General features: G+C 39.8%; 1 protein-coding gene across 4 annotated transcripts in view; it reads left to right on the top strand.

Moving 5' to 3' along the window:
• CAPRIN1 (cell cycle associated protein 1) overlaps nucleotides 1-23,460 on the top strand; it is a 37,687-nt gene that overhangs the window by 318 nt on the left and 13,909 nt on the right. For 3 of the 4 annotated variants that reach the window (XM_063333694.1, XM_063333690.1, XM_063333691.1), the window contains exons 2-9: nucleotides 169-368; nucleotides 10,600-10,662; nucleotides 12,579-12,665; nucleotides 14,992-15,230; nucleotides 15,348-15,430; nucleotides 17,393-17,530; nucleotides 18,938-18,990; nucleotides 19,077-19,163. In XM_063333694.1, coding sequence (XP_063189764.1) covers nucleotides 171-368; nucleotides 10,600-10,662; nucleotides 12,579-12,665; nucleotides 14,992-15,230; nucleotides 15,348-15,430; nucleotides 17,393-17,530; nucleotides 18,938-18,990; nucleotides 19,077-19,163 — 948 coding nt within the window. In that variant the 5' untranslated portion in view covers nucleotides 169-170. The remainder of the gene's footprint in view (nucleotides 1-168; nucleotides 369-10,599; nucleotides 10,663-12,578; nucleotides 12,666-14,991; nucleotides 15,231-15,347; nucleotides 15,431-17,392; nucleotides 17,531-18,937; nucleotides 18,991-19,076; nucleotides 19,164-23,460) is intronic. The other variant, XM_063333693.1, reaches the window with a different exon arrangement.

The raw sequence follows: 23,460 nt of genomic DNA, 5'->3' as shown, positions 1-23,460 counted from the left end.
TGCGCGGGGGCGCGCGTTAGCGCGCGCGCGCGGGGCCTGGGCGTGGGGAAGCGGCCGTGTGTGTGCGCGCGCGCCCGCCCTCCCGCGTGTCCCCTCCGGCGGCCCGTTCCCCCGTAACGCGCCCTCGCTCTCTCCTCCCTGCGTTTCTCTCTCTCCCGTCTCGCACAGAGATGCCCTCGGCTACCAACAGCACTATGGCGAGCAGCAGCAGCGGGAAAGCGGGCCCGGGCGGTGAGGCAGCCCCGGCGGCGGCAGCGGCGGCCGCCCCGCAGGCATCGGGCGGCAGCATCACCTCGGTGCAAACCGAGGCCATGAAGCAGATCCTGGGCGTGATCGACAAAAAGCTGCGCAACCTGGAAAAGAAAAAGGTGCGATTTCCTCTCCCCGGCGGACGCGGGATGACCGGTCCCCCCCTCCCAGGCCCTGAGGGTCGGCCCCAGGCCCCTCGGTCGGCCACCCTCACCCCGGGAGACCCCCGCTTTCTGGCCAGCCTTGCCCCCGCCGTCAGGCCGGCTGAGGGGACGTTGAACCGCCCCATCTTAATTTGTTTTCTCTTCCTTGTGCCGGACAGGCGGCAGCCGGTCCCTTCGGCCGTGCCCTCCTGCTCCCTGGGCGAGGGAGCCTGTGGCCTTGCGCGGGTTGTTCCCGCCGTCGCCCCCAGGGGCCGCCCGCTGGAAGGTTCCAGAAGGGCGAACGCCTCTCTACCGGCCTTTCCCCTTCCCCTTTCGGGGGTCCCCTGGCCCCTTCTGTCGGCCGCCCTCTCCCGCCGCCCCGGGAGCCAGCCGGGCTCGTCCCCCTCCCCCCCGCCGCAGCAGCGGCGGAGGGCAGAGGCCGGAGGGGTCGTTGCTGCCGCCCCTCTCCAGCCCCGTAGCCCACGGCCCCCTCCAGGCTCGGCGAGACCCCCTCGGCGGCGCGGCTCCCTTCCCCCCCACCCCCTTCCGCCTTTTGTTTCCCTCGGCGGGGCCTTGCCCAGCCCCGCTCTCGCCTCGCCGCGGGGAACGGCTCCCTCATTTCCCTCTTTCCCCCCAACCAAACCCCACCCGCGGGAGCGTTCCTCCTTCCCCGCCCCGGAGGGGTGAGCTGAGGCGGGGGGAGAGGCTGAGGGGCGGCGGGGTCCCCTCAGAGCCCGTGCACATGGAGGCGGGAGCTAACATGGCGGCGGCGGAGGCAGCCCCAGCCTCTCCGGCGGAACTGCATTGTGCCAGCAGCCCGCACAAAGCCGGGGGCCGCCGGCCACCCCACCCAGGGCTTTCTCATCTCTCCTTTTTCATCGCCTTAAGCTCACCTCCCCCCGTTGGGAGTCTTAGGTCAGCTGGAAGCGGCCTTTAAGGAGTTATTTTTAGAAATAGCAAGCTGCTAAATCCCGTGGTCCTTGGACGGTTCGAGTTGTGACAGAAGAGGGGAAAAAAGGGTGTTGTGATTGCGTACGGTTTGTGTGGCACCCATTCAGTGCTCTGTGTTGCTAGATTAAATGAGCCTCAGAGGGCTTTCCAACCTCCAGAGCATGAGGTGTCCCTCAGAAAAGTATTACCACACACACAGCCTAAAGACTTGCTTTAAAACACTAGACTACCAAGCTAAAATTAGGGAATACTAAAAAACAATTTTATGCCTGTGTTGAAGCTCTAAATCTCTTCTTGCTCTTGAAAGTCAATAAGCACAATTACTCTTCATTTTTTTTAACTACTGCTTCAGATCGTAGTAGTATAGATTAGTATTCTATATTTGCAGGAGGTGGATCCATTAGCAGTAAATTAGTCTGTACAGGTGAGTTGAGCGTGAAGCACACTGTACATTACCTGAGAATATGCACAAAGCATAGTTTCCCACTTAAAAAAATGAGTGTTGGGTTTTTCTGTTTTTTAAAAATGAAACTACAAAAAGCAGCAAGCCAGGAGCTTTTTAAATTAAGTTTTATAATTGGAGGATCTTTTATTGATCCTTTTCTGAATGCTGTTGTGTATAGATAGGACAAAATGTCTGAAACTTGTCATCAATATGTACAAACGTGCACACACACAAGAGCACTGGTCATTAACTTGAGTAGAATGCAGATCTTTGTGTTCGTCTCTAGTTGTTTCAATAAAATAGAATGGTTTGAAATGATTGTTGTATCTAGCATACACAAAAATACTCTAAAAATATTTTTGTGTCGTTTCCAAAATGCATATTATAAAAACTAGAATTAGCAGGTGAACATTTTTCTGATCTAGTCTGTACTTTGAAGTAATAAAGAGGATGAGCACGCTCCTGTTGCTGTGCGGGTCAGCTTTCCTTTCTAGTAGTGTTTTTATTTACCTTTTAAAATAAATTACGCCTAATTTACACTTGGACTAGCCATTCCATTCTATTTGGACTTTTGGTCTACTTTCGTAGAATCTTAAGTTAGAAGGATATGTGGGAGGCTATTATTCTGGCAGAAGAGAGTGAAAATTGGCGGTGCTGGTCTCAACAAGGCCCTAGGTTTTGGGTTTTTTTTTGTGTGTATGTCTGTGGCTGCTGTCATGACTTTCTGTAATTGGTGTCGTGGCAAGTGAAAATGGGACAAAGCCCCTTTTTTTTCTGGAAATGGCTTCTGTTGAAAGATCCTTCCCTTAAAGTTACTTAGGGCATCTCTTTTTGAGGTATTCAGTGCTAGACAGCACGGGCTTGAAAAAGAAAAGCCAAAGGCTAGCTCTTGAAGAAGAAAAGCTAGGTGGGTTCTCACACAGATGAATTAAAAGTTCAAACTTTATGGGCTGAAGAAGTTGTGAAACTTACTGAGGTAGGACTCTCATGTAAATGTTATAGAAGTCGTGATATATTGTCGTTGGTGTATGAAAGCAGAATTTGTGGTCTCAAGCCTCTACCTTGGGGGAATCAACAGTTCTTCAGTTAATCTACATTCTTTAATAAAGAGAACAATTAGGGTCCTTTGTTTTCACAAAGCTTATTGTACACTTGGACATTGGTATTTTTATTTTATTACTTGATAAATTTACTTAAGTACACAAATTAATGGCTTTTTCCTGTATTTTGAATCTTTCGACTAGAATTTATTTTTTTTTAATTATCCAGAAAGCAAAATTGTACTGCATACTGCACAGGCAGGATTGGGTGAAAAATACAGTAAATTTCACTGAAAATTTCTGCTTAGTTGAACATTTAATCCTTTCTTTATCAGCAGCTGATAACAAAGGCCAGTAGAGATGATTTTGAGAGCTTTGTATTTGAGAACAAATACAAAAATATTCTTGACTTAGACACGTGCTTTTGAAGGATGAAAAAGAACTGCTCCATAAAGAGGTACCATCTTAGGTTTTAAATGGTACGTGCAGCTTTTAGTTGAGGAAAGGTCATTCTTTATGACAAAATTAGAATTTTTGAAGTTAATTATTTAGTGTCATGTTTCCTTCTAAACTCTGAGGATAACATGATGTGGCCATCAAAATAACAGCACACAATTTCAAATCAAAATACTTAGAGTTTAGTACTACACTATTTTAAATGTTTTTGTATAAACTAGGGGTATTAGATTCTTGGTTATGCTTTCATTTTCTGTTACTGAAAGTGACCTCATTATTTGAAAGAATAATGTATTAAAAGGGACTAGGATAATTTGAATTGCTGTTCATAAATGCATGTGAAAACATGGCCTGAAAATGTCTGTGTTCTCTTCATCTCTTTATGTTTGGAAATGATAGGAGTGCTATCTTGTTTTCTTCCTCTGTTCTTAGATGACTAGATATTTGTGCGTGGGAGGGGGTGACTGAAGGGGTATTTTCTCTACAAGACCTTCAAAGAGACTTGAGTATATGTTGACAAGATTACTTAATTTAAAAGTTGCATGAACTCCTCTAGGTTTTTGTTGGGCACCTGAGGTTAGAATCTTACCAGTTCTCCAGGTTCCCTGGGAGAAAATACTTCAGTAAGACCTGCATTTTCTTCTCCCTGCCTCTTCCGCTTTTTGGTTTTTAGAGAGAAAAACTTTTCCAAATTAAGCCAATTGGAATCTAGATAGAACTCATGTCTTGATACAATGACTGAAAAAAAACAAGCTATTTTTGCTTTCAACTTGTGTAATATAGCATGAGCTATGTAAAAACAGTTTTTAAAACCAAATGTTCTGTAAGAGGGACAAAATCTCTCATTTGCCGACATGGTTTAAGGTATGGGCAGGTGGTCACAAAGATTATTATTCTTGGACAACTGTAAAGATGAAGTAAACATGTTAGCTTAAACTACTTGACATTACTTGAGCTTGGTGTTACAGGGTTAAAAAGATGGCACATTTTAGCTATAACTGGTAGCTTAGATGCTGTGGCTTTATCAGCCCATCTCTGAATTTTCAAATAAGTGTAATCCTGACTGGGTTGAAAAATGAATACTTAAAAAGTGCCTCTATCATTATCGCACAAGAATTTTCACTGGAACAGTAGATGGATGTGTCAAGTTAATCTGAGTTGGTTGAATATTGTGTTGGGTTTCCCATAGGGGAGACAGTTGCAAACCTATAGTAAGAGCTGAGATCAGATTTCTATTCTGGTAGGTGCAGCTAATGATAGCAGGGAAGCGCCACACTTCTAGTTGCCCATCAGTAGCACCACTCTTAAGTGCTTGTGCACCATTATTTGGGCCACTCGGATGTTCAAGGCTTGTGAGTGTCTCCAGAAACTGTCCTTATGAAGCTTGGTTTCAAATTTATCTTTGGAAATAAAACGTGATTTTGAAACCAAGAAATTGTAGAATTCGTTTGAAACTGTGTATTGAAAGCCCAAATCTTTCTTTAAAAGCTCTTTTGATAGCAGTTTTGTATAACCAAGCTTTGTATCTTAAAAACCAAGCAGGTTTATCTGTCACGTTATTGGTGTTTCGTACTTTCAATATAATCATCAATGACTGGATAGAGTGCACCCTCAGCAAGTTTGCCAATGACACAAAGCTGGGGGGGGGGGTGGCTGACACACCGGAAGGCTGTGCCACCATACAGAGAGACTTGGGCAGAGAGGAACCTTATGAAATTCAACAGGGGCAAGTGTAGGGTGCTGCACCTGGGGAGGAATAACCCCCCGCACCAGGACAGGTTAGGGGTGACCTGCTGGGGAGCAGCTCGGTGGGAAGGGACCTGGGAGTCCTGGTGGACAACAGGGTGATCATGAGCCAGCAATGGGCCCTTGCGGCCAAGAAGGCCAATGGCATCCTGGGGTGCATCAAGAAGAGTGTGGCCGGCAGGTCAAGGGAGGGCGTCCTCCCCCCCTGCTCTGCCCTGGGTGAGGCCGCCCCGGAGTACTGTGTCCAGTTCTGGGCTCCCTGGCTCAAGGAGGACAGGGAACTGCTGGAGAGGGTGCAGCAAAGGGCTACCAAGATGATTAGGGGACTGGAACACCTCTCTTATGAGGAAAGGCTGAGGGATTTGGGTCTCTTCAGTCTGGAAAAAAGATGACTGAGGGGGGATCTTGTCAACACTTAATAAATACTGAAAGGGTGGGTGTCAGGAGGATGGGGCCGGGCTCTTCTCAGTGGTGCTCAGCAACAGGACAAGAGGTAATGGGCACAAACTTGACCATAGGAAGTTCCATCTCAACAGGAGGAGGAACTTCTTTGCTGTGAGGGTGGCAGAGCCCTGGCACAGGCTGCCCAGAGAGGTGGGGGAGTCTCCATCTCTGGAGACATTCCAAACCCACCTGGACACGTTCCTGTGCAGCCTGCTTTAGGTGACCCTTTTCTGGCAGGGTGTTGGACTGGGTGATCTCCAGAGGTCCCTTCCAACCGTCCGATTCTGTGATTCTGGCTTCATCTTGCTCTGTTTTGTTTTTAACTTTTATGTAGCATAGGGATTATTTCTCATATAACTAGATACGTGATGACTCCTACGAGCTGTGAAAGATCTTCTAGTTATTTAAGTTTTTTCAGATGCTGTTTTGATGTTTGGTTGATGCTTTTCTTGTTCTTTCAGAAGAGAAAGATTTGCAGAATGTGTTGGGAGAACCCAGTTTATGTTCTAGAATTCACTTGCTGTTGAGAAAGTAACTCACTTTGAATGTTAATGATGAGTAGAACAAAATCTAGGTCTCTCTGTGTAGTCAACTTACCTGTAGATTCATAGTGTCTATAGGGAATACTGTATGGCGATTTGGAAAGAGAACACATATATGCAGCCACCAAAACTTTTAGGAGTTACACTCATCTGTGGCTTAATTTAGTCCAGGTTATGGAAGAAGCAGTTTTTTTCTCTGTAGTCGATGCATCTGAGTTTAAAAGGTGTACACTGTGAAGGTTGCACACACCCGTGGATTCTGCGTTTCTTTGGGAAGGAGTGGGTCCCGTATCCCTGTGGCTGAGTGTTTGGTGGGATCAGGCCCCTGCCCCAGCTGTCAGCCTGGCCATATGGCTGCCCCTGCTGGCATGTGGGGAGCAGGAGAATACCCCTTTGTGATCAGTGTCCTCTGGGGCAAGATGGTCGTGAGACTGCAGTCTCAGAATCGGTATGTCTTTATCACCTGCTTAAAAACTAAGAAAGGTATTTTTTTCTAAACTGTCAAACTGACAGACTTTAGGGGAAAAACCCGCAAGAATATTTACAGTTGTTATTTTAAAAATTAATTCAGCTTAAACAGAAGACCTGTAAGTGTTTTGTGTTCTAGAGTATTGATGTAAATGCTTCGTTACGTGTTCTTGGTTATAACTCAGGACTGAAACAGCTTCTTGGGACTTCTGTTAGGTATGTAGATAGGAGAGGAAGTGAACCCTGACAGTGAACATAAGAGCTGTGAGGTTTTTTTGAGATGTTCTGAACATCCATGTTTCATTCCTGTTTAAGTGTTTTACCTTTTTGATATTTTTTTTCTGCCTGTTTTTCTGAGGAAATGGGAAGACTGGTGGGTTTTAGTTTTTTATTTTTGTATTTTTATTTTGTAGTGATTTCTGTGCAATCTTTGCTGAGAAATTAAACTGATGAATGAGCGTGGAGATGATGGAGGGTGAATAAATTACAATGTACAAATGTTAAACAGGTTAATAAACTTCTGTTTTCTAGCTTGGCTTTTCTTTTGCTTCAGCGGGAAGCGTATAATGGAGCTATTTTAAATTTTGGATTATCTTAATTGCTTAATGCTGTTAAAAAGATAACGTGTTTTGTGAAAGATCTCAGAAAACAGACTTGCGGTAGTCTCCTCCATCTTTTCTTTGCTTGTAGTGAAGTGTGCAGTACAAAATGTTTACTCCAGCTGGTTGAAGAGGTTACCCACTCCCCTTCCGCCTTGCGGCTTGTCATATACACTTGTGCCTCTGTAACTGGTATAAAACATACCATTGAAATTATGTGGTTAAATATAGCACCTCCCTCCTGCTCCTGGCCCCCTTTTTTTAAGGGTTATTTTTAATCAGATCATTCCAGTGGTCTAGTTTATAGCACAGCACTGTAAATTACTGTAACAGCACAGCTGAGTGGTCAGGCATTTTAAAACCGGTATTGTTTTTGAAGCTAGTGTCATGTAACTGCATTTTTTTTTCACTTTGGGATGGTGTTTTTGAGGCAATTCAGAGACGGTAATGAGAACTTGAGTGTGAGGGGAAGGTATCTGTTACCATAAAGTAACTCGATTTCGTATTCCTATCAAAATAAAATCTAGGGCATATTTAAGCAATGAACAATGCAGCCTTCTCCCTGTTTCCCCCCAGTAGCCTGTGTATAGTACTTTTCTCTTAGGGAACTCCAAAATACTTCAGGTATCTTGGTGGAAAAAGAGCTGAAGCACGGTGGCTTGCTGTCTGCAGAGCTGGGGTCTGCTGACTCATGAGCTGTTTAATAGACAATTTGTGTGCTCGCTTTGCCACTTGATTATTGCATGTTTTTTTCTGCTGGCCTGGCTTTTATACTTCAAGATGTAGATCCATGATGAGTGAGGATGAAGTTGTGTAAGGGCGGGTAAAATTAAGATCTTCACCTCTTGCAGACACTGCAGTAGGTTGCTAAGCAGGAATTTTACTGCAGTTATTTTACAGCACTAATGCTGCTCTTAGATTGCTGCAAGTTGACGGTACAGATTGAAAAGAAAGCATTTTGCTTCCTTAATATTTTTGTCTAATGCAGCATTTGGATTTTACATTGTCTTTGGGATGATAGGAAAATGCTTGCTTGGCATTTGGAATCTTTGTGATAGCATGTAACTAAATACACATGTGCTTGTCCTCTGCATTGCAGCTGAAAGGGGTTTCTTTCTTCTGCTTCCACCTTTCTGATATGAATGTTACTAAGGAACAAAAAGTGAGAAGTAACTTTTCTTCTATTCCTAACGGTTAGACATACTACCCATTGGTTTTTAGTTGATAAATTGCTGAATAAAAATGAGCAAAGCATTTACATTAGACCTAAAAATATTTGACCATTTAAGAAAAACTTATTCGCTGTTTGAATATATTATTGCAATATGCTTAATCTGAAGATAACAACCATGGTGAAGTAAGGCTGAATGGAAAAATTATGCAGAAATAGTTGTAGTTATTTGGGATATTTTTGTCTCTTCCCTCCCTTATGCCCTTAGTCACCAAAATGGATTATGTGAGTGTTTTGCAGCATAATTTTGCAATACATGTTTCTTCAACAAAGTTGATCTAAGTAGTGTTCTCCTAGGATTTGATGTTCTGTCCCGTTTGGTTTACTGATGTTATTGTTTACGGGTTTGTGTTGGAAATGGCATCACAGAAATCGGGGGGGTTTTTTAAAATGCATTTTTGTAGGCACTGTTTAAACTGTCCCATATTAGCATTACTGCACGGCCTCACAAACAATTGCATCAGTGTGACCAAGGGAATTGTAATCTGCAGCATGGGAGTAAGTGGCTTGAGCAAGCAGGAACTTTTAAAATTTGTCTGCAAAGCCAGTTCATTGTAGGATTTAAACTACCTTAAGCAGCAGAGGCTCCAGTTAACCTGGCTGGCTTCGCACTGGGGCACTGCAGTGTTTGAGCTCTTTACCCTCCCTTTTAGACTTCACAGCTCAGCTGTGACCTCTTAAATCACAAAAACAACTTTTGTGATTGTCCAACCACGTCCTCATCTATTCTAAAATACGTATGTATAGGAGTAAAATGACTTTATTTCCTGTTGTGGTAGGTTTCCAATATGCCAAATGCTTTTCAGGGTTTTTTTTTTTTTTTTATGTAGTGCCAACTGTGGCTGCTGCATTTGACAACCGTTACTCTGCTAGTGTCCTTCCCCAGCATGAAATTCCCAGTAATATATTTTTGGAGCTCAGGAAGTTCTTCTTTGACTTCTCCTAGGCCATTACTGCCTCTGATACACTGAAATATGAAGTAGTTAAATGTTAAATCTAACCTGTAGGATTGTCAAAGAAATAGTGTTGGTGCATCTCACATCAAAAGGACCAAGTCTCATAAGGGTGATTACGTGTTCCAGTAAGTGATGCTGGGCGTCAAATACTTTGTAAGAGAAGCTTTCTTGTTAAACTGTCTTACAGACTCTGATCTTTCCAGAAGGCCTGAAATTGAGCATAGAAGTTGAATTAGCTAGAAAAATATCAGTAAAATATTTTAACTGAAATGTCCTGAAACAGAAGTAGTAAAAAAACCCCAAAACCCACCACCAGCAAACCCCCCCATCGTTCTGTGGCAACTATAAACTCTGGAACAGTGGTTGCATCAGGGCTTTAATTATTTTACGTTCAAAATTAATTGAGTCTTTCTGTTTGCTTTCCTTTTCATGTTGTTGTGCTAGATTGAGATTGGGAAGATAATTGTTAGGGACTCATTTTAATGGCTTTTTTAATAAGACCAAGGTAGATGTCATAAAAAATACAAGCATATGTGATAATACAGAAACGGTGAAAGCTTAGAGCTTAATAGTTAGTTATGTTATTCTTACAGACTTTTTACTTAACCTGTAGGTTCTTTGTCGCTTCTGGCATGCATGTTTTGCCTGCTTTTGGCTAATGTCAGTGTTTTGCGTGGTTTTGCATTTAAGCAGATCAGAGGACCATTCCTGCTGAAAATTAACCTAATGATTCCTTTTTCAGGTTCTCTCCATGAAAAAGAAATCTTAATGCTCTTGAACAAAAATATTTTAGAGCTATTAATATGTATTGTGTTGGTGGGCATTCTTGCACAAAGGATTAGAAACTGTTTTAAATTCTTTAAAACTATCTCAACTGATGCAAGTACAAAGAATTACAGTTCTGAATCTTATTAGCATTGACAGTGTTTTTTTGCAGTCATGTTTTTGGTATTGTAGTGGTACAGTAGAAATAAGCTCTGACTCAGTTCTGAGTTCAGCTCTATTGTTTGGACTGAAGGAAATGTGCATTGAGAGCACTCTCCCCATTAAGGGGAATGTATATTTCCTCTGAAATTAAGACTGGTTGTGAAGATGTATTGTAGTAGCCAAATAACATTAAAATACTTGTCTCTTAGGGAAATATTTACTTTTTTTTAACCTAGAAGACAAATTTTCTTGGGTGCTATTTCCACATAAGTCACATGCTTGTGTAATGTATTAGAGTCCGTGTTGACTGTAATATTACAGTACCTAATTTTGTTAGCACAAGTAGAAAAAAGCAGTAACCTGATTTTGGCTCCTCATAACAGCATTTTTCTTTCTTTTCAGAGCAAACTTGATGATTACCAGGAACGAATGAACAAAGGAGAACGTCTGAATCAAGATCAACTGGTAAAATGAAAAAAAAAATACTAACCAGATCTCTGTTAAATTGTTTTGTGATCTTTGTGGGGAAGGAAGGGATGAATTTCACTTCCTCTTTCCCCTTGTTAAAAGCTAGATTTTTCTGAGCTCTGGCTTGGCCTCAGTTTTTTTTACCTAGAATGCCTCAATTTTTCTGTTGAATCAGAAACTGGAGGAATGGGTAGGATGAATGTGTTGTAATGCTTTATGTATGTTGAGGTTAGGTTGTAAATAAGCTGTGGTGAAAGCTGGCACGTGTTATAACCTAGGACTGTTGAAAGTGCTAAATGATACCTTAGAGGTTCTCTGGACATCATCCTTCTCTTTGCAGAAAATGTGCCCAGGGAGATCTTCAGGAGCTTAGTCATTTGGTAGCTTGTAAATACTGTGTGGTCTAGTTAGAGATGTAGCTTAGACCAAGTTTTGAAGGGCTCTGAAAATAAGCTGCATCCATGTGTATATCACAGCTGTCAGTGCAGCAGATGTGGCGCTCTAGATAAGCTGGGCTTACTGGATGGATGCTGCCTCTCTCCTTGTTTGGGCTGGTGCTTCAAGTAGGTTATTGTAGAGCCTGACTCAACAGCAGTTTTCCAGTTGTAGTAAATGTAAAGCAAGTACCAAATTAAATTCAGTTGTATGGTGCAAACATGCATAATGATACTTAGATTACCAGATGCTCAGTAATCAACAACATTTTGATGATGATTTTTAACATTGAAAAGAGTGAAGAAAAAGAAGCAAAAGCAACTATTGCAGCTGTTGACAGTTAACAGAATTAGCTGCTTCTCTTGGTCCATGTGGTCTTTTCATCTGTCTAGGCTTCTCTTTGGTTCTTCTGTGACAGCCAAAAACTGAAATATCACTGATTTGTAGATTTTTATTTTTTAATGGCATATTTTGAAAATAAACCATGAGACGTTTTCTATTTGAGTGAGGAAGAGAACTGAAATCTCATATTGAGGAGGGAACTTAGGAATTTAGTTTTATGAAGACCACAGCTTGACTACCACACTTCATAAAGATAAAATTCTTTTTGGTTGGAGAAATACCGGAACTATTTGTTACCATCACTTCTGTCTTCTGCTTCTACAAATCATCTGAGAATGATGAATTTTGTAGATCATCCAGTGTATATGTGTATCTCAGCTATATTACAAACAGAAATCCTTAAGGGGAAAAAAAAGCACATACAGTTCATGTTCCTTGCATTTCAAAGAAAAGTAGGACCTTACCTTATCTTTGGCTCAATTGTTCTTACCAAGAACATATCCATTATTAATTTTGTCACAGCAGGAGTGTAAATGTCTCAGCTGGTTTTTTTTTTTTTCTTTTTTTGTTTTTTTTCCCCCCTGTGCTGACTCAGTAATTTCTCAGTACTGCAAAGTTGGGTTAATGAGTTTGGATTGCTTTGGTGCAAATCAGAATATTAGATTTAAGAAAATAGCAAATGATACAGATTTCTGGAAAAGGGAACATTATGGTCTGTGTAGCATTTTGATTTTTGGCTCTGACTCAAGGTAACAGTGCATCAATTCTCACACATTTCTCTCTTGAGCAGTTTTGAGTTGCCAGATTACTCTTCTCCCCCATTCCCCTGGCCTGCCAGTTAGTTTTTGTCAGAAACTGGCTAAAGCCAAACATTAAACTAGTATGTAATGCATGTGAGCATATATAGGCATATGCTTTAGCATATTTATCTAAAAAATTAGAGGCCCTAAAGACATACACAAGTCTTTTCAGTATTTTGGCCAGTGAAAATCAAAATTTGACTTACATTGTTACAGGCAGTCCCATTCAGGGATGCTGTGTCTCGCTTAGGAACTGAAAATGTGGGAACTTTTTTGTTGGAAGTATGTATTTTGTTCTATTTGTGATGGTTTACTTTTGTGTTTTCTTTTTTTAAGGATGCGGTGTCAAAATACCAGGAAGTGACAAATAATCTGGAATTTGCTAAAGAACTGCAGAGGAGTTTTATGGCTCTGAGCCAAGATGTAAGTAAAGAGCAAGTGGTGCAATGTGGGCTATTGACTGCAATACCAAACACTTAGGCTTTGAACTGTCTTTAGGTAATACTAGATGCAGTGGTCGCCTCTATTTACAGAGATGAAATGCTCATGATGTCTTGTATGTTTGTCTCTTTTGCTCTGTGTACTAGTTCGTGTCAGGTTTTCTGAAGACTATATCTAAAATATTTTTCTGATGGACTGCATAAATGTATGGGAACAAAAATAATGTAACTTTCTGACAAAACACAACTGTTGAAAACAGTGTGATGGCAAAACAGGCTTGTCATGCAACATTATAATCAGCCACTTACTGCCAATAGTAAAACTTTCTTAAAGGAAAATGGAGATTTCACAGTCCTGCTTCTTTGGCAAGTGGCTGAGGGTTTTCAGTTCTTAGTATTGCCATAGGATATCAAGTCTCAGCAACTGAAAACATTGTGGTTCATTTTTCAAGATTCTTTCTGTCTTTTTAATTGCAAATACAGTCTGAAACTGCAGTATGGGACAAGATTAATACTATTTTCATAAAGGATATGTTAACTAAATACTAGTAATACCAGGTAATCTTTTGGGTTGGTGTTTTATCAAGGATGTAAAATAACAGTGGAATCAAGAATAAGTTCTAAAACTGTAATAGACAGTTCTGCTTATATAAGCAGCTTTGCTTTGTTTCTTGTGCCAAGAGCTGCAAACAAAAAGATGCACTTTAGACCTCTGCAGTATCATTGCAAGGAAGAATTAATTGTGGGGCAAACTGAAAGCGTAACCCATTCTACAGGACTGGAAGATTGTAAATGCAGTAATAAAGTTAGAGTTAATGAGTTTGGAAAGAGTAGCAACATTGGTAGAATTCATTGTGTAGTTGATGTTAGTGCAGCAGACTGGTCTAAATAGTGTATTAAGTTTGTGAACAGACTATGTGATAATTTGAAGGGCATCAGCATCCTCACATTATAAACTGCTTTTCACATTCTGTGTGGCTGTGAGTTTCTAGGCTTCTAAGCCAAGGTATTCCTTTGCTTTTCTTGCATCAGATTCCATGTATGTTTATGGAATATTAGTAATGAAGAACTTTCTTTGAACGAGTTTGTCCTGAAATATTTCCCCAGTCAGCTGACTGCTAAAAGAATCAAGTGAATACAGGAGTGACAAATTGGTGCTCTGCTTTCAAACTTGGTAGCAATTTTTTGTGACTGGAGTTGGTAATCACACAGTTATGTTAAGATATGTCTTTGATTTAAAAAAAAAAATAAAGTTTAGATGCTTCGGATGGAGAAAGTTGCTGTAACACGTTAATTTTTTTGAAAAAAATGATTAAGGATTTGTATAGTTAGAAAGTGAGCAAGCTGAATTTTGGATGCTAGATGCTTGGATTAAAAATAAGAATGGAAGAAACATCCTGTAGGTTTAGACCAGCATTATGACAGCAGTTGTAGAAGGCCCTGTGTAGAGTACAAGGCTGATGATTATCTGTCATCCATTCCCCCTCAAACATACTGTCTATCTCCCCAGCCTTTCATTGCAAAATATTCTGTGAGTTCTCTTCCAGGGTGTGTAAGAAACAAGCGTACTTTTGTTTTGGTTATCTGTTTTAAGCTGATTTCCTACTAGTTTCAATGAATGCCTCCTGCTATCACAGGATATGGTGAATAACCGCTCTGTTCATGTTATCTGCTGGCCTTTGTGGCCTTTATGAAAGGCCACCCTTACTGGATATCCCTTACTCCTCCAAACTGAAGAACCCAAGTCTTAGGCTCTGCTCGGAAGGCAACTGTTCTATCCCCTTAATCATATGATTTGCCCTCCTCTGTAGACCTTTTCTAATTGCTGTAAGTCCCCCTTGAATTATGGAAGCCAGGAGTTGTAAAGAGCCATAATGTTTAAAAGGTAGTTAATTTTTTACATTTATGTACTTTCACCTAGATCAAAATCACTTTAAGAGTTTACATAATAATTCTTAAAGGAAGCAGATAATAGCAAGCTGACCGTATTCGAAATGGCACATTTGTGTCTGAAGCTTTAGACATAGTAACTGTAGCTACTTAACTGCTTGTAAGTCATGAAGTACAGGCTTCAAATAAGAACATGATTTGTGGTATTGATTTTAAAGTTTGTCTTACTTTGCAGGGTTTTGACTGCGTATTCTTCAAATTTCATGGGTTATTCTGCTGTAATAATAGGTTGATAAGTGACAGTTCAACACCAACATCCATCTCATCAATAAAAGACATTTCAAATCTATCTTTTTTCCCCTGAGTTCACTACAGAATCTAAGTTCAAGCAATTTAAAATTTCTTTTCATTTTAAACAGATCCAGAAAACAATTAAAAAGACAGCTCGCAGGGAGCAACTGATGAGAGAAGAAGCTGAGCAGAAGCGTTTAAAGACTGTGCTAGAGCTACAGTTTATTTTGGACAAGTTGGGTGATGACGAAGTGCGCAACGACTTGAAACAAGGATCAAATGGAGTGCCAGTACTGACAGAGGAGGAACTGACAATGCTGGATGAGTTTTACAAGCTAGTTTACCCCGAACGAGACATGAACATGAGGTAGGCTTGCAGTAAAGTACTTTTCTTTATAATTGTCAGTCACTTAAGGACATATTTGTACTGTGGTAATTTAAAGGCTTGGTAAGAAATTAACCCTTACTAATTATTTTTTTTAAGGTTGAATGAGCAGTATGAGCAAGCATCTGTTCACCTGTGGGACTTACTGGAAGGGAAGGAGAAACCAGTTTGTGGAACAACCTGTAAGTATAGTCTCTGTATTAAGAGATAGTGCACTGAACTTGCTTGAACTAAAATACAGTGTCTGATAGAAGAGAACTTTGGCAGTTAATTAACTTTCTGAGTTTTTAGAGCAGGTACTTTTTTTCAGACCTTAGCTGTACTGTAACAGAGTGCCTTACTGAAGTGTGAGCTTACTGTGTGGTGTATTTTTTTTTTTCCTGATGCAGCGTTACTCAGTATTTTAGCTTGGTCTGTTCCTGCTGTTTCAGCAGTATTCTGCTGCTGGTGGTGCTTAGTAGCAATGCTTTGTTTTCTGGAAATGTGTGTGTGAACAAGGAGCTTTGTCAATAATAAGGCCATGCTGGTTTATGTACTAGGTCATATTTAGCGTGACGTTCTGTTTCCCCTTGTCTCCTGCAAAAAGCATCCTGCTTTTGCCGCATTTGATTGATAAACTCTGTAAATCAGGGTGTGATCATGCAGATGGACTGCTTTCTTGCAGAAATGTGAATTTTCACAAACACATAGCTTCTAACGTTACACCTTAAGAAAATGTCTCTGCTAAGCAGTTGTGGTTTTTGTAATTTGGGGAATTTTGAAGTCTCTTAATTGGAAATTAATACAAAAGTTTTAGGCAATAGTATACCTTTTCGTAGGTAAAATGGCTAACAGCTTTCCCCCTCTTAAAAAATTTTCAATTATCCTTATTATATTAGAGTAGTACTGAGCTGTTGAAAGACTTTTTTGTCTTCTATTCACAGAAAGTGAAATGATAGTATTGCAATAGTTATCTAACCTGCTTTGTTAAGGAGTGATACACAGGAGTTTGTAAGATACTGTGGCCTTAATTGTACGATTTTGCTTGTTAGTGGTAGAATCAGAAACTTCAAATTGTTTATATTGTTGAAATGAAATCTTGTGAGGATGTACCAGGTTGGTATTTTTTTAAATTAATATTTGTTCTGCGAGAACTCAAGTCTGAAGTGATTGTGATGTTAGATCTTTGTGAGAGCTCAAAGGATGGGCCACGTACTTTTTTGAAGAGGTGGAGGAAGGAGGAGGTATGGGGATAGTTTTTGGGAGAGAGCTAATGTACGCTTGGAGACCTAGTCGTTTTCTTTCTGGATGAAGTTGTGCTGGATATTGTATCTGGATCTCAGGATGAGCTTTTAGTGATGTCACTGGCAGCCGTTGCTGGTTTGCTTTGTCTTATAATAGGGATGAATGTTATTGTATTTCTGTGCTCGTGTGTGCATATTGATTCATACGGTGATTATGCATGCCAGACCTGCATTGTGAATCTTCCATTTTGAGTCTGTTTTGGTTTTTGTTGGCCAAGACAGTCAGAAATGCTGCCGTGCCAATGTGGCTGATTTGTTTTGTGTTAAGACACCGCAGCATTCATCTGAGGCACTGAGTGCAGGCTTGTGCTTGTTTCGCTTACAAAGGCTGTTCTGAGCCACTTCACCTGGGGGAAAGAACCTTCTTGAATTACCTGTATAAATGTGTTTGTACTCACAGTAGTTTCATAAGAAATTGCCATACAGTGAGGATTTTCTTTAACTAGGAAATTACAAATAAATCAGTTACAGTTAAAACTTTAGCGAGTGTCTAAAACTTTCCAAACTGAAAACTAAGCAATTGGGTATTTTTGAAATAACAGGAATAAAAGTATGGTAATTAAATTCATAAACTTTACCTCACTTTGAAGTTTCACAAATCTTCTGAAGAGTATTACATTCTCCTAAGATTCTCCTTACCCTTCAGATTTTTCTGAACATAAGTGGATTATTTATTGATTTATTTAATATTACCTAGTAAGACAGAAGAAATCCTGTAACAGTAGTGTCCATGGACTAGCTTGGGCCAGCAACATCTTCCTAGCAAAAGGGTAATAAAATTTATGTGGGATCTTTGGGAAGGAAGGAAAAGATTATTAGGATTGAATTACTGTTAATCTTTAACTTCTTCCGTTTTCCTAGATAAAGCACTAAAGGAGATTGTTGAACGTATTCTTCAAACTAGTTACTTCGATAGCACCCATAACCATCAGAATGGATTATGTGAGGAAGAAGAGGCAGCACCCGCACCTGCAGTAGAAGACACTGTAGCAGAAGCTGGTAAGAGTATGAAGATCCCCTGTGACTGGCATGTTTGTTAGTGTTGTACTGTCTTGTTTCTTTGGATTCATCGGAATGATTAAATTACAAATGCAGTTTTAAGTGCAAAACCCACTTGTCTCTGAATTCTTTAGGTGTGCTGGTGTTTCGAGTAGAAATGTAATTTCTTGATAATTGGTTATACCTCTGGTCAGGCAACATATATAGGGGCAGTCAGACATTCATTGAGCCCTGCTCTGAGCCATGGGGAGGGAGAGGCAGAGCTGTTTTCCAGGAAGCGTTCTGTAAGGCTGACTCTTGCCAGCTACTTTTGAGAGACCGTGATCCTTTCTAAACATCACATCATAAATTTCTTCCATCATGTGCAAGGAAAGACTTAACTGTTCTGCTGCGGAGCATCAGCTGAATGAACGAATGAAGTCGCTTAGTAGTACTTGGTTTTGAACGCATCTTCCAGCATTTGTTTGTCTGGTATGTCACTTGCTGAAATAAGAACCCAGGCTAACAATGAAATTATTTAGAAGCAGGTTTATGCAAATGAAAATCATCTTTTTCCGATTTTGTTTTTCCTGCAGAACTTCTCATTATGATTTATAAACAAAATTTTGTTTGTCTGTAGTATTAAAATGATAGAAGATTAAAGTTCTGGTTGCCTGAGGCTTTTCCACTTTTCAGTCTTTCCGCCAGCTTAATCCTTTGTCATAAGGGAAGAGTTTTTGAAGCAAGGAGTGTGCTTATATACTTAAGAAACTGAGAATGTGGTACCAACCTTGAAGAAAAGATTCATGATGTTTTTTCCCTTTTGAATATGTTGTGGAAAAAATTGAAATTTAGGGTAATTAAACATAACTCTTCAAAGCAAGAGTTTAATATGAAATTTTTTTAAAAAAATTTATTTCAAAACTCTGAAAATCCTTGTTATTCCTTAATTCTCTGTAATATCCCATTGTTACTATTTTCTTAATTCTGAGACGTGAGTTTCTTCATCTGCCTTGTAGCATTGGGTTTGTTTCTGCACCCAGCAGATACTTAACTGTACAAGTCAGCAATATTGAGGCTCGAATTTCAGATCTAATCAAATTCCCATCCCCTTGAAGATGTCTGAGAAGGTGACACATGCCCTAACAAGTAGCAAGCTTCTAATATTAGGTATTAATGTCACTCAGGAGTAAAAGCCTGTCTGTTCATTCTTATACCGAGCTGTACTTCCTGTGTAGTAGTAGTCTATAACACGTTTTTAAAGTAAACGTTTTTGATAAATAACGACCGCAAACATGCATCACACTTCTTGAAAATTCCACGGTTTTAGGAGGGGATTTTTTCATCTAACTTTGTATCTTCCAGGTCTGTAACATGATGTTTGGTTTGCTGTGTTTTTTTCACATAAATGATATATTTTTCTTACAGAACCTGATCCAGCGGAAGAATTTACTGAACCAACTGAAGTTGAATCAACTGAGGTATTATTCACTGGAAAGATTGTCATTTTGTATAGCTTTAATGCCACTTACTTTTACTTTCATACCCTTTCTTATTTTTATTTTAGTATGTAAACAGACAATTCATGGCAGAGACTCAGTTCAGCAGTAGTGAGAAGGAACAGGTAGATGAGTGGACAGTTGAAACGGTTGAGGTAAGATCTTGTGTATTGCAGGTAAAATTGCAATCCCTGTTTCCGCTGACTCACAGCTCATAGGTTTTAGTATTGCATCCCTTCTCCCCCAATATATATAAAAATACATATATTTAAGTAGGTTTGGACTCACTACTCAGTCTTCAATTATATATTTAGCTCAGGAGTATCTAAAATAGAAGCTGCGCAGTCTGGCTAAGTTTGTGGAGAACTTGCTTTGTTCAGTAGTGGCTTGCTTGGGAAAATGGGACTTAAGTCTTAGGCTGAAAGAGGCTTCTTTGTGAAGGCTTTTTTTTTTTTTTTAAGAGGACTTTGCTGCAAATGTAGAACTTAAGTTTATCTACACAGCTGCTGACAGCATGGCTAGTTCTGCGTTTCGTTGCGTGGTTCCATGGAGAGGGAGCTGAAAATTAGTATCTCAACTAATATCTACTCCAAATTGCACATGCACATAATTTGATGTTAAAATACGCCTGCCTGTACGTCTCTGCTTTCAAGAGCTATAGTTCTTCAAGTGTTTAACTTGTTACTACTTTGCAGTTGAGTGGCTGTTTGCTTGTGATGTTTGTGGTACGTTGCTGTTGGGATCTGTTCCCAGTTTAGCAATTTAGACTCTAGGCTTAACTACATGTACAAGTCCATTTTATTATACTTTAAATTGTGTTCTGCACGTACGGGAAAGGACAAGTCGCATGGAGTCATTCAGATGTTTGATATGTTGGAACTTGGGTTCTATCCCATCTGTTAGGAACAGGTATGAGCAGCATCTTCTAGCAGCTTCATTTTTGATTCGCTTTAGCCTTCTGTAGCAGAAAATTACAGATGGTCAGTCTTTTAGACTCTCTTCCTTGATGTCTTCAGGCTCTTTTAAGTGTGGGAGTGCAGTAAATGTTCATCGTGTATTCAAGTGGTGAAAAAGAGAGGAGCCATTTTGATATGATTATCTAATTTGCCCAATTTTTACGTTCAGTCCAGCTGAAATTTGTGTCTTAACGGTGTTGAAGACCACTAAGAGATATAATAATACTTAGGGTGGGTGTGAGGCTCCTATAACTCACGAGACAACTTTTCCCATGTACAGGAATGATTTTGGTAGTACCTTGTCATAGTATTCCATTCGCATTTAAAAAACCTTAAAATATCATTGCTGTCAAATGCAATCTAAGAAATCTCTTAAAAAAAAAAAAAAAAAAACAACAACAACAAAAACAAACCAAACCAAAAAAATCCCTAAGAAACCCTCCAAAACCACACAGATTAAAGTCATGCTTGATTGGGATATTCTTACAAGGCACAGTATTTTAAATTTAATTCTTGATTGGCATCTTGAAATTTACCCAAATTAAATCTGTGTTTATACCAAGAGTCCAGAGTAGCCTAGAGGTTCAGTTCTCTGCGGTTTTTAATGTAAGTAATGTGGATGAAGACATGAGAGTATAGGAAATGGCCTTAATGATTGAAGCCTGGTGTGCTTCCCTCTGCTCTTAAACTGTAAGACTGTATTGCACAGTTGAAAACTCGCATGCTTCTTCATGGGAATAATAATAATATGCAGTAACTGTACTGGTATGGTAAAAGAATTCAGGTTGTAGTTTTGTATCAGACGAATTTCAGAAACTCCTGATTTTCCACGCATCTCTACTAGTCAGCTAAATCCGCATTATATCAGCTTTGTTTTTGTAAACCAATACAAATTATATATACTTTGGTCTCAGTTTTTTGGACTATGTACAGATAAGCAATTTGAAGACTGCATCTTCATAATTAAGAACCTTATTTTCTCAGATTTAGCACAAAAAGGGGAAATAGAGAATAACGGTCTTTGAAATTATTCTTGCTGGCACCAAAAGCCCATTTCTCGTGGGAATGCAACTGAGTTATCCTTAGGGAATGTGATGATACATGTGGGCACAAAGGCTCTATACAGCTCAAGGTAGTTGTGGCATTAGCAGAGTGAGAGCTGCAAATGACAGCTGTTCTTTTTGGAAGCTGGTGGTATTCTGAAAGAGAATATTTATGCAGAAGAATTTCCCTAATTGTTTATGAAGAGGAAGGATATCACAAACTCCTCTCTTTTTCAGTAATGGTTGAGTAGATGTGATACATTCAAGATTTGTGGGTATGGTATGTTTATAGTTTGAGAAATGATGGTGTCTCACAATGACATTTCTTTATAAACTGAAGAATTTGCTTGTGAATTCTCAGAATTGTATTTGCATTTCGATTATATGATGTTTTAATTTTGGTGAAGATGTCTTTTATTGGTAATAGTGGAGATTTTGTTTGTGGGGTCATTTTTTTGTTGTTGTTGATCTGGGTTTGGGTGGCTTCTGCTTGTTGTTGAGGTTTGTTTGTTTGATTTTATTTTTTTTAACTGCTTCCTTTGTAATAAGTGCCTGAAACTGAACCTGCTTGTATAGACAGTTCTCTGTCTTAGATTATGGAACTTTGGTTGGATGAATGTGTGCGTATTTTTTGTAGAACTGGAAAATCTGTTCTGTGACTGCCAGACTGACAACATTCTGGTTGGTTTGTGGTCTCACTTCTTCTTTCCTCCTCCTTTGCCCCCTGGCCTTCTCAACCCTCTCGTTCTCTGACTGTGTCTGGGCAGAGGTCGAGTGGCAGGAGGCAGGGTGGCAGAAGGGGAGCGTGCAATTTCTGCTATTCTGCAGAAAAAGAAAGAATTCCACCTTGCTGCTATGCCCCCAAGACGAATGGAGATGTAGTTGGGTAATAATTTGCTTTCTGAATAATGATTCTTACATTTAAGTAGTCTCTGTACCTTTTTCATGCAGCAGGCTGTTAGCTGTTAACTTTAGAACTAGAGCCTGTTCATTGGAAACTTAATATGCAGAACTTGAACATATTTTATTTTTTTAGTAGTTTCATCCTGCTATGATTATAATAGGTCTAAGTACCTGGTAGTGATAATAAGAGGAAAGGAATAGGCCCCAAGCAGTTCCTTTTGGCACTAAAAAAAAAAAAAAAGAGGTTTGAAAAAGATAACATAAAATGCTAAGCACCATCTGAAGTTAGTACTGTACTATTTGTGAAAAAGGAAAACGTTTGATAAAATTTTGTCCCTGTTCTGTGTTCTTGCTTATTCCGTCAGCTTGTTTTTTCTTGAAGATACTGAATTGTTAAGAATGGCTTGGACTTCCTAAGTTGAGCAATAGTACTCAAATAATTGAGAACATTTTTGATAATGATTGTGCAGGAGACGAGTAGCTGCTGGTTTTACCTCTCAAGTTTCACCTAGTCATCCGGCTTGCCTTTTTTCTTTACTTTCATTTTACAGCTTTGTAATGTGCGAGAGCTTTGTATATGCGCTCCTGATGACATTTTCAAAAAGATGTTTTTTCCACTCACAAGGAATTCACTCTTAATTTGGAAACAGGCCATAATTTGGAGTTTGTGGTCTGTGTAATACAGCAGAGCAGTTGTGGTGGTTTGCCGGTGTGGACAGCCTTAGAGCGTACTCCCATGGGAGTTGTCACATTACTTCCCCTTGGATTGCTCATAGTGGAGATCTGGATCTGAAGGGAATCTTGAAGAGGAATGTAGGTAGTGATCGGCTTTTAGTTTTGTTGAGAGATTTTAATTTTTTAAAATATTATTTAATTTTCTGTTCGAGATGGCTCGGCATTATGTCAAGGAAAGAGTCATTGGAGTTTGTGAGGCAATTGCATGTGCGGAATGTCACACACAGACAATGTTTGTATATCTGAGGAAAGAGTAGGCATCCTGGGAAGCGCTGTTGGTTTCTTTGAGAAGTTTAAAAAAAAATTTAAAGGCTTTGAGGGTGGATAGAGGGAGTTAAAGTTGGAAATTCAGACATATGATTATAGAACTGGTCCAAAAGAGACTGTTTTGGCACTTGTGATGACAGCTGTACAAAACTCTGTTCTGCAGTTTTAATAAGAAACCAGATACTTTATTTAAATATTTTGAACTTTCAGGTGCATTAATTTATAATAATAATTAATAGCACTTATATCCTGTGCAACTGTAAGTTTAAGGCTTACATGTTTATCTGGAAGATTATTAATGATGAAAAGCTCCTGGGAATAGAGAAGCGATAGACAAGTTATTGACAGTTATCTTCTCATTAAAGGACAGTTGTTGACATGAATGCAAATTGAAAATGGCACTTCTGTATTATGGGAGTGGCCTAAAGAGCAAAACCGGTTAGGACCACGGAAGTGCTACTTTGTGCAGGTCAGGTGTCCTCGTAACGATCTGTTTTCAAGCTCCTTGTTGATGGTTGTTCTTAGATGCTCATGTTCAGCTTTCCTGG

The sequence above is a fragment of the Chroicocephalus ridibundus genome, chromosome 4 (assembly GCF_963924245.1).
Source record: "Chroicocephalus ridibundus chromosome 4, bChrRid1.1, whole genome shotgun sequence".
In the NCBI taxonomy this organism is placed as follows: Eukaryota; Metazoa; Chordata; class Aves; order Charadriiformes; family Laridae; genus Chroicocephalus; species Chroicocephalus ridibundus.
The sequence above is the reverse complement of the archived record's forward strand: the minus strand, read 5'-3'. Positions and strand labels throughout refer to the sequence as shown.